Source organism: Apis laboriosa, unplaced genomic scaffold (assembly GCF_014066325.1).
Source record: "Apis laboriosa isolate Shangri-la unplaced genomic scaffold, ASM1406632v1 scaffold91_cov154, whole genome shotgun sequence".
NCBI classification, from domain to species: domain Eukaryota; kingdom Metazoa; phylum Arthropoda; class Insecta; order Hymenoptera; family Apidae; genus Apis; species Apis laboriosa.
In genome coordinates, this window is record NW_025224773.1 from 292,319 (window position 1) to 307,475 (window position 15,157).

The window sequence follows — 15,157 nt, forward strand, 5'->3', positions numbered from 1 at the left end:
TTTGTGTTTTATTAAAACATGTTTTATTAATTATAATGCATCGTTCGAAATAAAAATAATAGTTTATAATATATTTCTTAGAAAATATGTATATATATATATACATGTTATTTAATTAGAATTACGTTAAAATTCTAATAGTAGGATGAGGAAAATACAATTCAGAAAAATATAATTGAAAAATTTAAATTCAGCAAGATCGAATAAGTTTTGCAAATTTTTATCATTACAATAATAATTATTATCAAAGAAACGTTAAAAATATTGATTGTAAAATATTTCCTTAAACTCAGCCAATTAAATCTCTCGAGTTAAAAAATATTTTCATCATCTCATTAATTGAATGAGAAGTTGCGTATATACAGAAGATTCGCGAAGAAATTTTGCATATTGTTTTCGTCATTTATTTTATACTCAGAATTCTTTATAAAATTAAATTCACTTCACTTGTATTGTACAAAAAAATATACAAAATTAATCATACATATCATAATGAATTTTCAATATACATTAATATAAATACTTTTATGTATCTATATATCTATAATAAATATAATCAATTTATAAACAAATACAATGTGTTACACATTGATTATGACATGAGTCCCATCGTAGCCTCGACCATAGGGAGAATATGCATTTGTGAAAACATCATAATTACCCTTCCTAAAAAAAATATATAATAATAATAATCTAAAGATATCAGAAAATAATACAATTTAAGAAAAGAGAAAATATATAAATTTTTTTTTTATGCTATTCTTTTGAATTTAAATGAAAATTATATTAACACATTGCTAGATGTAGCGTATCCCATTGGAGTAAATACATTATTACACTGATTTCTGCATTTGCCTATGAAGGCATTATTGTCTCTAATCGATTCCGCATAAAATTCGACAGATCTATTGTGACTACAAATATCTGTAATATACAATGATGAAATAAGCAAGCTATATTATGAAGTTAGAAATTGAAGTTAGAAATTGATTAATCAAAAATTCCAAGTGACGAATCATTCGAAAACTAAAAAAAATTAAGAGCTATGTGTCTTGTACAAACCTATCAAAAACAATATCAGATTGGTTGACGTACAGCCTGGCTGCGGTCTGACACCATAATTAACATAAAAATCTACATGACCAACTTTTTTAGCGAGTCCCAAAATACCTATATCGGTGTGTATAACGTCTACGAATTTAGCATCAGAATTCGTCAAATGAGCATTGAGAATGTAGAACAAAGGACCAGCAGGATCTAAAGCTATAAGAAGAAAAGAGTTCGTTTGCATTTATCGAAAACTGGTAAAGAAAAAATTCGAATAGAGAAATAAAATTTACGAATCATCGAATATACATTGAAAAATCATTTAACACAAAAAAAATTATTTTTCATTAAATAGCTTCTTTCTTTTGAAAAATGAATAATACCTGTTATCCTGGGAATTTTGAATTTTGTTTTACGACTAATTTTTGCTGCAAGATGTGCGCCTAATGAGTGTCCAATTATATGTATCTTTTCTGGATTCACACCTTTGTCTACTATGCTGTTCAAAGCATTGGCCATAAGTTCGCCAAGTATGTTGATTGCCATCGTAGAAATTATATAAGCCTGATACGTAATATCCCGATAATCAAGTGCTAGAATATTATCCTGCGTATTATTTAAATATGCTGCAATAATTTGGAGAGGATGATATTAGATATTTTCATATAAATAATGCATCGTATGTAATAATGTGTTACATGAAAATTAAGCATTAACTGATAAATAATGAAAAGTAAATTTATTAAAAGGCTGTCACTGATATTGATTCTTTAACCAGTTAATTCCAGAAATAAATGAATTATCATTAATATATTTAATATTTAATTTATAATACATCATTAATATATTTTGAAATTCTTTTAGTTAATACTTAGTATTTACAAATTTCTTGTCTTCGGACAAATAAATTTCAAATTTCATTAGCATTAAATAATTCGATAAAGTTTTAAGGAATTTGCACTTTTTTTAATTGTTCTAAAAAATAAAAAAGAAAATCGATAAAAAATTATTTTTATTCATTTTATTATTTTATTTCATTTTGGTCTTGATAAATTTATTGTTAAATAAGTTAAGAATTTTTAAGCAATAATGCATAATCTGTTATTGAAGACATTACTAATATATTTTAAATTACTAATATATTTTATATTACTAATATATTTTATATTAAATAACAAAATAGCAATTTAATTATATAATCTTATAATAACAAAATAAAAAAATATATAAATATTGTTAATTTATATTATAGTTGCAGATCATGTAAGATAATAATAAGACAAAAACGTATAAATGTATAAAATATGTTTAATTAGCATTTAATTTCTATTACATGTATAAGTAATGAGAAAAAAAATATAAAAAAAATATGTAAGTTTAAATAAAAATTAAATTATTGATTTGTATTTATAATAACTTACCATTAGTTATTAGTTTCACGTCATCAGAATTAATGTCACACCAGTAACCAGTTATATAAAATACTATACTATTGTTGTTTTGTACGTGAGATAATAATTGATCAATATTTTTTAAATTTTTATCAATATAAAAGCCATTTCTAAAAATGAAACAATCACTTGATAAAATTTAAATATGCAATTAATTATATTATAATTAATCTTTTTTTTTCGTTCAATTCATTAATTTTCTATTAATTGTAAATAATAATACCTGTTATATAAACGCAAGAAAACATTTTTAATTAATATTCGTAAATTATTCGCAGCATCTGTGAACAATTTCAAAATTAATAATTCACTACAATTAACAATTCATATTATATTACATACAAAACTAAAAAGGAAATTTTTAAAAAATCAAAAATCGTGTTTACATATTTTTGATAAATAATTTTTTAAATAAAATGAAATAATTCTTAAATAAATAATGAACTTTGACTATTTTGAAAATATTTAAAATATTTTATTTGAAAATTTTATACGTATGTATTCTAATATATTCTAAATATAATATATTTTATTCTACTTGAAAAATTCAAGTTTTTCTGAATTTCTCAGTTTCAAAAACTTTTCTATGGTTTCCAATAATTATTGGATTTATTAATAACAATTATGCAATGATAATTAATTCCTTTTTTAAGTTTTTAACTTTTTTTTAAATATTTAAAATTTAACAAGAACTTACCTGACGATAGGAAAATAAAGAATACTAGCCAAAGATAAAAATGAATCTTGATCATGTTCATAGTTATTTAATTCCTCTGCAAATCAAATCATTTTTTTACATTTACATCATTAAAATTAAATTCATTATATTTTTTTAGCTTTATTTTACTAACATGTCAAATAAATATATAGTAAATATATAGTATTTAAAAATAGTATATTTCTAGTTCTTCAATAATTTAATCCAACAATATTTATATATTTTTAAAATTAAAATAATTTTTCTAATATCAAATTATATTAATTATATTCAATTAATATAATATATTATTATAATTAATATAATTCAATTAATAGAATTATATTAATATTAAAAATAATTAGCAATTCTTATTTATTAGAAAATGATATTTAAATTTATTTAAATTATTTGAATAGCAAAAGTTTTATAAATAATGTGTCTAATAATAGAGTGTTTATATTAATATTTTAATATATTTAAATATACACCTATATAATTATAAAATACAAACATTTAATTTTTTATTTTTTTATTCTAAAAAAAAACTGATTCTAATAATTATTTTGCATCAGAAGCTATATGTAAGATTTTTTATTTGAAACTCATATCTCGAATATTTATTAAAAAAATGTTAAATTCAAAAATTTTATGATTTTAAAAATGAAATATATCCTATTTATTTTTTATTTATTGAAAATTTTCAAAGTTATTTGAAAGTTAAGTTTCAATTTTTTAATGGAAATTAATATTTTCGCAGTTTCTTATGAAAAAAAAAAGAAGAATTCTTGTATTTAACATTTTTTTTGAAAATCTGATATTTTTGAAATATTTAGATATGAATTTTTTTTCAAATGACTATCTACTTATATATCACATGATACTATATGATAATATATGATAATGAAAATTTAACAAATCAAAATGATTTAAACTCTTGGAAATTGAAAAGAATGATTAAAGTTATCGGTAATTCATGAAAATATGGACATAAAATTCTGAACTATTATCAGAGTAAGATGATATTAAGATGATATAAGAATATTTATAATTTTTTATATTTTACGAATAGGAAATAAATTTTTATAATAAAATATAGATAAATAACAATCCTAAGAATACGTAAAAATGTTTACGTAAAAATTTTAAATGGATTGCATTTTATAACTTAAGCTTTATTATAATTTCTTTAATGAATGCATAAAATATTTTAACATTCAAGTTATTTTCATGTACGCGGAAATGGAAAATATGATGATATTTTTGCAAATTTAAATATAATGCCATATCCAATGGAAATACTTTTATTAAATCGATATTCTTTCTTTTTAATCATCTTATATTTACAAAAATTGTACAATTATAAAACATATTTTTTTAATAATCGTGATATTATTATATTGAAAGAAATTGTAATATTATTGATATATATTATATATTATTAAAATGATATATTTACCTTTAAAAAAAGAACAGAAAAATCTTTGTAAATAAGATTAACTAGCTTAATAACACGAAACTTATTTCTGATTTGCAAATAATTACAAGTTTACTGTTACACGCAATCTTAATTCTTCTCTGAAGATATAGAATGCACAAAGATTCTCTTATAACTAAACTATTTGCAGATTTCTACGTATGATAATGATATGTTTATGATGAGGAAGAGAACTGGTTAAAACAACTGGTGAGACTATAAAAAATGATGTATATAATTCTACATATAAAAACTGAAAAATGTACAAAAAAATAAAAGAAAAAGTAATCAAAATATAAAACAAAAAAGGGAATAGATATTTAAAAAAGTCAGATGTAATTCAGGATAAAAATTATTATTAGAATAGAGAATAGAAACTTAACTAAAAAGTCGTATTAAACTATGTTTTTCAATTTTTTTCTAGCTGGAATTGGTGTACATTATGCACATTATGTAAGATTTGGGAAAAAATTTTGCACACTGACTTCATTCATTATTCTATATTTACATAGAACTATTATAATAATAATATTATATATATAGAAGAAAATTGATATACAAACAGCTTTATAACGCTTTATAAGATTAATAACAAATATTAAAATTATTAAAAATTATATAATATTAAAATATTAATAAATTTATATATAATATTAAAATATTAAATATTAAAACTACTCATATATTTTATAATAAAACTTATTGTTAATTATTTATATCTTAATATAAATATTTAAAAATGAAATAAAATTTTTGTTTACAAATTAATAATAAATATAATCAATTTAAATACAGAAAAATATATTCTATGAAGTATTGATTACTCCTTTCAAGCCTCGACCATATGGACTACGTTCATTTGTTAAAAAGTTATAGTTACCTCTCCTGAAAATATAATAATGATAATCTAAATTTTCCTTTTTCTTTTCCTTTATCGTTTTTCCCTCCCAAATTCAAAGAAAAGTGTAAGAAAAAAAAATTCTTATATATAAAATCTTAAAGAACAGAAGAATCAACATAAATCATTAAAAATTATTAAAAATTTAAATAAAAATTAATAAAAATTATACTAACGTCTTGCTAGGTGTAGAATATCCCATTGGAATAAATAAAGTACCATTACAATTTCTTTTACACTTAGCGATGAAGGCGTTATTGTTTTTAACTGATTCCGCATAATACTCGACAGATCTACTATGACTACAAAAATCTATAACATATGAAGTGAAATAATAGAATTATATTATGAATTGTTGAATTGTTAAAATTAGAAATTATTTATCAAAAAAATTCCAAGCGATAAATCGAAATTCGAAAAGATAAAGAATTTAAGAATCATGTGTCTCGTACAAACCCTGTGTTGACAGTAATGGGCCGATTATTTTACAACCTGGTTGCGGTCTATAACCATAATTGGGAAAGAAATCTACATGACCAACTTTTACAGCCAATCCGTAGAAACCCATATCAGTATGTATAACATCCACAAATTTAGCATCGGAAGAACTTATATGAAAATCCAAAATATAATATAAAGGACCAGCAGGATCTAAGGCTATAAAAAAAAATTCAAACATTCCAATATATTTAGGATGTTTAATAATTATAATAAATAAAAAGTTATAAATCATTTTCTACCATGAGAATCAAATTTCAATATTTTCCATTCTTTAAAAAATTTATCAAATTAATAAAATTTTTTGCTCTAACTTTTTGCATTATGTTATTTAATGGTTAACTTTATTTTTAGCAAGAAAAAGTAAAATATTCATAAATAACCTGTTATCCTGGGAATTTTGAAGTTCGTTTTACGACCAATTCTCGCTGCAAGTTGTGCACCTAATGAATGTCCAATTAAATGTATCTTTTCTGGATTCACGCCATTATTCACTAAACTGTTCAGAGCATTGGCTATAAATGTGCTCAGTTTGTTTATTGTTATCACGGAAATTAGATAAATTTGATTTGTAATATCTCGATAATCAAGTGCTAAAATATTATCCTGTGTATTATATAAATATGCTGAAATAATTCAAAGAAAAATTGAGAATTAATTGTTTTTCAAATAACAATAATATTTATAAATTAATTAAGAAAGACATAAAAAACTTCGTCATTAAATGTAATATCGTATTTAATTTAATGAAAAAAAAGATGTAAAATGAAATTTATTATATTATGAAATATATTGATCAATTTTCCATCCATACCATTCGTTATCATTTTCACATTGTCAGAATCGATGTCATATGTATAACCAGTTAAGTAAAATATTAAATTATTATCCTTTTGTATGTAAGGTAACAATTGATTAGCATTCCTTATATTTTTATCAATATAAGAACCATTCCTAAAGAAGACAATTACTTCATAATGAAATTTAAATATGCAAATAACTATAAAATTTTTTACTTCATTAATTTTATATTAATTGTAATTACCTATTATACAAACGCAGAAAAACATTTTCAGTGAAATATAAATCAGTCAAATTCACAGTATCTGTGAACAAAATTAATTTTCCAAATTATTAATTGTATATTACATTAGACTGTTAAAAAAGAAAACTTTTAAAATAAAAAATTTTATATCTATATACTTTTAATAAATAAATTGAATGATTCTTAAATAAAGAATGAATTTCAATCATTTTAGAAAATTATATAATAAAACTTTGTATATGTATGGAACGTATTCTACAAATATTTCTAAGTTTCATAGTTTCAAAATTTTTCGGTTACTAGTAATTATTTATTGATATAATAATTTGTTCGCTTTTTCATTATTTTCGAATATGAAGGAATGAAATATATTAAGAATTTACCTGCTGAAGAAAAAGTAAAAAAGACTAGAAAAAGACAGAAACAAACGTTAATCATATTTAGATAGATGAATTAAATCTTGTGATCACTATAAATTTAAATTTAAATATTTAAATTTTTATAATTGAATTCACTATATTCTTTTATCTTTATTTTTTTCTTGTTTATATTATTTTATTTTAATGTGTGCCATAAATATTTGAAAATAAAAATTTAAATAAAAATAAAAACAAAATAAAAATAAAAAACTCTTAATTTACAATAGAACATTCATTATTTTTGAAGAATTGATTCCAAAACTGTGATGAATAATATATTGAATATTGTTTTATTTATCTATATATATATATATATATATATATATATATATATATTTGTTTATGTTATATTTGTATGTATGTTGCACACACTTTAATGTTTTTCTACGAAATTGTACTTTCAATCACTCTGATCATTAGTTTTAAAAATAAAAAGAACAATTGTATTATAATCATATTCGCAAAATTATAAAAATTATAAATTGCACAGTTGAATGAAAATTTTTCAAATCAAAAATAAATGATTATTACTCTTATGAAAATGCTGTTTTAATAATTTTATAAACACTCTAATAATATTTTTATAATATTTTTATTAATAATATTCTATTAATAATATTTTTATAAATTTTTATATTTTTTTAGTTGATCTAATTATCACCAATAATTTATTTTTTATAGAATATTGTATAAGATCATGTGTAAATATGATGAATGAACAAATTACATTAACTTTTTAATATACCTTATAGTAAAGACATCGTAGAACAACAAACGCAGACTTATATACACGAATGAATGTTTCATACTGATTAGATCCAATCAAAACTGAAACTGAAAACTGGTTGCCCTATAACTTCTAGTAACTAAAAACTGGTTATACTATATACTAACTTTCAATAAATCTTTCACAAAATCCGCAAATTTTTACATCATTATGATCTTGAATACCTTGAATAATTTAAAGGTCAACTCAAAAACACACTCTCGGAAAGACCTTTAATTAGATTTAATGAAATTGGATTGAAATTAATTCTGAAAAAATTTTGATTGATTATGATTTGTTATATTCAATATGATTTATTAATTCTAATGATGATATAAATGATAATATAATTGATAACAACAAACAATAATCTATAATCTCGTCTACTATCGAACAATATAAATAATAAATAAAGTTAAATAGTTATATAAAGTATATAAAGTATATTTTATATACTTTATATATTTTTATACTTTACTTATATAAAATAAAATTACTAAAATAAATAAGATTCATTTTCATAAATGTCCATTTAATTAAATGTGCATTTAATTATAATTGATGTCTTTTCTTGTTCATCAATAATTATAAAATTCATATTATATTCTTAAATATTTTTCTTGTTAATATAATTAAAACATATTTATTCATTAACTTATGCAAATTGAATTTTATTTAAAATTTTATTATTTAAGTACAATTTCTCACTTATGTAATAAATTGAATTATATAATAAAATACACAATAAATTGATAGATATAGATGTAATAGAAATTAATATTATTATAATTATAATAATATTAATTGCTACATTATAATAATATTATTAGTAATGAAATTATAATAATTTTAATTTTTTGATTATGACATTTATAGTAAGTATAATATAGTAAACAATAAGTAAATGAAAAAAATTTTTTCATTTTTATTGTTCCATTTTTTTTTGATCATTTGAATAATATTATTACTAAAGATACATGCACATTGAGAACATATCACTATTATTGTGTTATAATTATATTTTTGTATTAGATTATATTAATTAATTTTTTTTTCTTTTCACATATTCATAATCAAAATTAAAAAACTACTAATTTTGATCAAAAAGTTGTCAATCTTTGAATTGCTATATATTACTATAATTAATTATAATGTAAAAAACTTATAGAGCTTCATTTCAAAGCTTGAAGTTTCAGTCTTCTTTTAGAGATGATTTTTCAAATTCAATTTTTTAAAGAATGTTTTTTTTATATTATAAAACGGATTGAGAAAATAAAGTTGATGTTTTTTCAAAAATATTTTTTACTTATACGACACCAGTGAATAAAAAAAAATGTTATAAAAATATTTATCATCATTATTCACTTTTTTTTTTAAAATGTATGACAGCGTATTTTATTTATGATATACTAATTTTTAATTAAAGATGAATATTGCAATAAAAAAATCATTTCACACATTTTAAGAGAATATTAGAATAGATTTAAAAAAAATAAATGCAAACAAGAAAAATGTTTATGTCATTATTACTTATCCTTTTAACGTGGTATTTATATATATTATATATAGACATTTATTTTGTAACTTAATATTACGCAATTTTTAATAATAATATTATAAATATAATAAATATCATATCGATATCATATCAATTTACAAAATAGAAACAATTTTCGATGGATTAAAAGTTGCTCCTGCTAAACCTCGACCGAAAGGACTCTCTCCATTCGTTAGAAGGTAATAGTTACCAGTCCTAAAAGTATCAAAATGAAATATTAAATTTAGACCAAAAAAATATTAACTCAAACAATAAAAAGAGAACTAATTTCAAGAAATTTTTTTCTTTTGTTATTCATTTTATTAAACAAGATGAACTAAATTTGTTATGTTGAGAAATTAATTAAAAATTAATAAAAGTTATACTAACGAATTGACAGGTGTAGCATATCCCATTGAAATATATTCAACACCGCCGCATTCACTTAATGAATAACACTTTGCTATTAAGGAGGTATGATTTTTAACCGATTCCGCATAAAATTCGAAAGATCTACTGTGACTGCAAAAATCTGTAATACGTGAGAAAAACAATGAGAAAGAAAATAACAAGAAAGAAAAAAAATAAGTATAAGTTTTAACTTTTCATTTGAAAAATTAAAAAAATCAAGACTCAGAGACTTATACGAACCCATTTGCGATAATAATGGGCCGATTAACGGACAATTGGGTTGAGGTCTATGGCCATAATTAGGAAAGAAGTCTACGTCTCCAGTTTTTAATGCCAGACCATAACCACCAATATCAGCGTGTATAATACCTACAAACCTAGCATCAGAAGATATCAAATGAGAGTTGAGAAAATAAAACAAAGGACCGGCAGGATCTAAACCTGTAAAAAAAAATTTCACTTACGTTTAAATATTCGAAAAATATTTTAACTCAATAACAAAACTTAAGATTTTATTAAAAATTCAATTCGTTAAATTTTATACTACAATCAATAAAATTTGTATTACAATCGATATATTATTTGTCAAATAAATCACTTTTTATTAAATTATTAAATATATAAATTCTTCAAGAAAATCATTAGATACCCACTAAACTTAATGGACATTAGAAATATAAAGATTCATTATAAAGAATACCTGTTATTCTAGGTATTACAAAGTTCACATTGCGAGCAATTCTTGCTGCAAGTTGTGCACCTAGCGAGTGTCCAATTATATGTATCATTTCTGAATCTACACCACCATTTACCAATGAATTTAAAGCATCAGCAACAAGTTTGCCGAGATCGTTAATCGCATATACAGCAGTTAAATAATTTGCTTGTGTGATACTTCGATAATCAAGAGCTAGGATATTATGCTGCGTGTAATTTAAATACACTGTAATTATTCAAATAATATTGATTATTTTCAGATAATATATAATGCAATATATGTTTATTGTCTTTTAAGTTAATTGTTTAATAAATTTCTTATCATTGTATTAACAATTCTTAAACTTTTTTTGATTTTATTACAATTTTTGTGACAAAATTTATATTTAAAGTCATTACTTATTATTACAAATTAAATTGTTATTTTATTATATTCTGTAAAATTATCTATTTCGATTAATTAAAAAATTATTATTATTTTTTAAATCTAAGTAAATTTATTCTTACATAAATTAAAGAAAGAAACTCACTGTATCAATTTATCAAAATAAAATATTTTTCTTAACAAATCTAGATTATTTAGCTATTACATAAATGATAAGAATATAAAGTTAAAAGAATTTCTAAACTGTGAATCGAATTTTTATTAACTTACCACCCGTTATGAGTTTAACATTCTCAGAATCGATGTCATATGTATAGCCAGTGATATAAAGTACTAATAAACTATTATTCTTTTCTATGTAAGGTAATAATATACTAGCATTTTTAACATTTGTATCAATATAAGAACCATTTCTAAAAAATTATTTAATTGTGAACTTTAAACATGTAAATAAATTAGTGATATAAATTTCTTTTATTTTGCATAACAGCTATATACCTATTATATAAACGGAAGAAAGAAGAGTTAATCAAATTATAATCAGAAGCAGCATCTGTGAAAGTTGATACCAAAATTATTATTAACTTATTATATTTACGTGCCTTGAACTTGTTAAAAAAAAAGAAAAACTTAAAATAAAATATCATATTTATATCATTCTAACAAATAAAGTTATATACGTTAAAATAATTTTTTTAATTTAAATTAATATTTTCCTACTTACTTTGTATGCATTTACATCATTTTTCTTAACATGTGTATATTTTTTTTTTATTTTTAGAAATAATAAAAATATACCATATACGTGTAATTTATTGCAGAACATTTTCTAAAATGGATTTTGACTATTTTAAAAAATTTTATACACATATGATAATAAGAAACTTTAAATGACCATCATCAAGAAATGAAAGTGAAGTAGGGATATATTTTGAAAAAAAATGTTTTAGAAAAATTTTTTACGATAATATACAATGTAAACTATTAAAACAAGATCGAATCTAATTTTTTTTTAATATCTTTTAAAATTTCTTAAATGTTAAAAAAAAAACATAAAAATGTTTTGAAAGATTTTTATTTTCATTATAAATGATTTTTATTTTCATTATAAATCATTATATATTTCTCAAAACAAAAAATAATTTTATTATTAATATCATTTGAATTAAATTTTTGCAAACTTCTTTTCTTTCTGTATTTTCGAGTTGCTAAATTTTTTTGTAGTTATTAAAATGTAATAAAAAATAATTAATAATAATATTGCAATGAAATTTATATTCGCTCAGCATTTTTATCATATTTATTATATATAGAAAGTACAAAAGAAATCAAAGACTCACCTGTCAAAAACAAAAAATTGAGAAATGCAACGAAAAGACAGAAACGATTCTTAATCATATTGAAAAATGAATCAACTTTTCAATCAATTATACAATCTGAATTTCTCTTCTAAATTCTTATTTTTTTTTAATGATATTATTATTGCAAATATTTAAGTATAGATGAATTCAAAAATGAAATAAAATTTATACAAATTTAAAATTATCATATAATATCAAAAGTAAGTATATTTATATTAATGATATAAAATAAATAAATATAAATAATAAAAAAATATAAATATGATTGAAAACTTGAAATGTGTTTTGTATTTACTGAAAAATGATCTTTTTAAAAATGTTATATTTTGTAAATATTATTCTCACTTTATAGTCCAATTTTATCTGAAACAATTATTAAGTTTATCTTACTACAAGTTTTACAAGTTTTTGTCATATTCCAAAATATATCGTAGTTATGTATACGATATACGATAAGAATAGATTAAGTTAATATAGATAATTACAACAAGTAATTATGTTTTTAACCAAATAATTTAAAAATATATAAATAAATATTATAATATATAAAAAAAACTTAATGCTTAATATTTTTCAGTATTAAGAAATTTCATTTTTAATAATAATATTATTTCTTTTTATTCTATTCTTCCCAGTGCTCTTTAAGTGTCACTAAAAATACATACAGTGGAACGAATTTTTTATTGCTATTATTTATTATATTTTTATACGATTATATATTAACCATTCATCCTTTTTTCACTTCATCATGTTTTATTACTTTATTATCTTTTCATTTTAATTTCATTATATTATATTAATGCGATATATACATAATGATAATATATTCGAGAGAATCTTTTATTTTTTACAAACAAAAACAAATAAAAAAATTAAGTTTTTATTAAAGTATTTATTAAATTACAAACTTCAATTATTTTATTATCAATCAATATTATTGTATTATTTTTATTTATTATCAATCAATTATTGCTTATATTATACTAATCTTTGCGTTTATTTTGACTTGTAGAATTGGTTTTTTAAAAAATATGCGATGAATGTATTAGTATTCTATTAATATTTATTAATGTATTAATAATAAATTTAAATTCGAAATGGTTCAAAGTATTTTAAATCTAATATTATCTTTGAATTATTCTCTATTTTGAAATATGACATAAAGTATGAGAAACTCGTATTGATTATTTTTATTCTATTCACGGAGATACTTCAATAGATATAATATATTCATCGCTATAACTTTATTAAGATTACAAATTTTTAAAAATCTTTGATATAATTCTATATAGATAAAATTATAAAAAAATTCGATTTTTTTTTACGAAGTGATCCTTATAAAATTTTAATTGTAAATCTTAGAAGAAGAATGAAATTTTTTTATAAATCTTAAAAAGTATGAAGAAAAAATTTGAAGATAATTTATTTTATATTTATATTTTCAATACAAATAAATTGATCATTTATTTTTTACTTAAAAACATAAAAATCTATATAAATACTTATATACTTTCTTACATAAATACTTATATAATTATATATAATTTTTATGTTTAATTAAATTAATATTACAAATTAATATTAATATTATAAAATAATATTAAATTAATATAATTAAATATAATCAATTTATGCTATAGGTATAATTACATGTGAATTAAAAGTTGCTCCTGCTAAACCTCGGCCGAAAGGACTCTCTGCATTTGTTAGGAGATAATAATTACCAGTCCTAAAAGTATTAAAATGATCTAGATCAAAAGAATGTTAATATAAACAATAAAAAAAACTAATTTTAAGATTTCTCTTTTATAATATTCATTTCATATTAAACAAGAAGAATGAAAATTTTTATGTTGAAAAATTTAAATAAAAATTAATAAAAATTATACTAACGCATTACTGGGTGTAGCATATCCCATTGGAATATATTCAACGCCGCCGCATTCATTTAAAGAATAACATTTTGCAATTAAAGAGGTATGGTTTTTAACCGATTCCGCATAAAATTCGAAAGATCTATTATGAGTGCAAAGATCTATAACATGAAACGTAAACGAAAAATAATAAAAAAGAAAATAAGAAAGAAGAAAAAAGGAAAATTCTTAATTTGACAATTTTCATTTTGCTTAATATAGCAATAGAATATCGTTTCTTACGCTATTTTAAAGATAAAGGTAAAAAATATTTCAGAATAATAATAAGAAAAAAGGGTTTTCATACATAATTAATTCACAATATATATTAATAATCTTCACATATATCTTCACAATGAATATATATATATATATATATATATATATAAAATAAGTGACAAGAAAGAAGATATGTAAATATCATTATAACAAAAAATATCTTTTTTTTATAACGAAAACAAAGTTACTTGAAACATAAAAATAAAAATTTTTAGAATCATCTTTTTCTTTAAAAACAGACTTCAAGATCATCAAT

General features: G+C 20.2%; 3 protein-coding genes across 3 annotated transcripts in view; all 3 read right to left on the reverse strand.

Annotated features, from left to right (window-relative positions):
• Positions 1–172: 172 nt before the first annotated feature.
• LOC122719627 (lipase member H-like) lies at positions 173–7,551 on the reverse strand. Its single transcript, XM_043945591.1, has 12 exons — positions 7,497–7,551; positions 7,114–7,174; positions 6,883–7,022; positions 6,452–6,694; positions 6,023–6,227; positions 5,348–5,349; positions 2,722–2,779; positions 2,469–2,608; positions 1,431–1,673; positions 1,063–1,263; positions 792–924; positions 173–666 (listed from the first exon to the last, which is right to left on the reverse strand). The coding sequence occupies exons 1-12, from the start codon at positions 7,549–7,551 to the stop codon at positions 582–584; spliced, it is 1,566 nt and encodes a 521-aa protein (XP_043801526.1). The 3' UTR covers positions 173–581.
• A 2,319-nt stretch (positions 7,552–9,870) lies between these two features.
• On the reverse strand, positions 9,871–12,829 carry LOC122719628 (pancreatic triacylglycerol lipase-like). Its single transcript, XM_043945592.1, has 7 exons — positions 12,689–12,829; positions 11,847–11,901; positions 11,619–11,761; positions 10,947–11,189; positions 10,487–10,687; positions 10,226–10,367; positions 9,871–10,051 (listed from the first exon to the last, which is right to left on the reverse strand). The coding sequence occupies exons 1-7, from the start codon at positions 12,744–12,746 to the stop codon at positions 9,952–9,954; spliced, it is 942 nt and encodes a 313-aa protein (XP_043801527.1). The 5' UTR covers positions 12,747–12,829; the 3' UTR covers positions 9,871–9,951.
• Positions 12,830–14,338: 1,509 nt separating this feature from the next.
• LOC122719630 (pancreatic lipase-related protein 2-like) overlaps positions 14,339–15,157 on the reverse strand; it is a 3,405-nt gene continuing 2,586 nt past the window's right edge. The window contains exons 6-7 of the mRNA XM_043945594.1: positions 14,603–14,744; positions 14,339–14,438 (exon numbers count right to left, since the gene is read on the reverse strand). Of these exons, the coding sequence (XP_043801529.1) occupies positions 14,339–14,438; positions 14,603–14,744 (242 nt within the window). The remainder of the gene's footprint in view (positions 14,439–14,602; positions 14,745–15,157) is intronic.

Coding starts and splice junctions, on each gene's coding strand:
- LOC122719627 (XM_043945591.1), bottom strand. CDS start 7,551: ATGATTAACGTTTGTTTCTGTCTTTTTCTAGTCTTTTTTACTTTTTCT. Junction 925..1,062: donor TCTGATATTGTTTTTGATAG/GTTTGTACAAGA, acceptor TGTATATTACAG/ATATTTGTAGTCACAATAGA. Junction 667..791: donor TACGCTACATCTAGCAATGT/GTTAATATAATT, acceptor TATTTTTTTTAG/GAAGGGTAATTATGATGTTT.
- LOC122719628 (XM_043945592.1), bottom strand. CDS start 12,746: ATGATTAAGAATCGTTTCTGTCTTTTCGTTGCATTTCTCAATTTTTTG. Junction 11,902..12,688: donor CAATTTTTTGTTTTTGACAG/GTGAGTCTTTGA, acceptor CAACTTTCACAG/ATGCTGCTTCTGATTATAAT. Junction 11,762..11,846: donor TTCTTCCGTTTATATAATAG/GTATATAGCTGT, acceptor ATAATTTTTTAG/AAATGGTTCTTATATTGATA.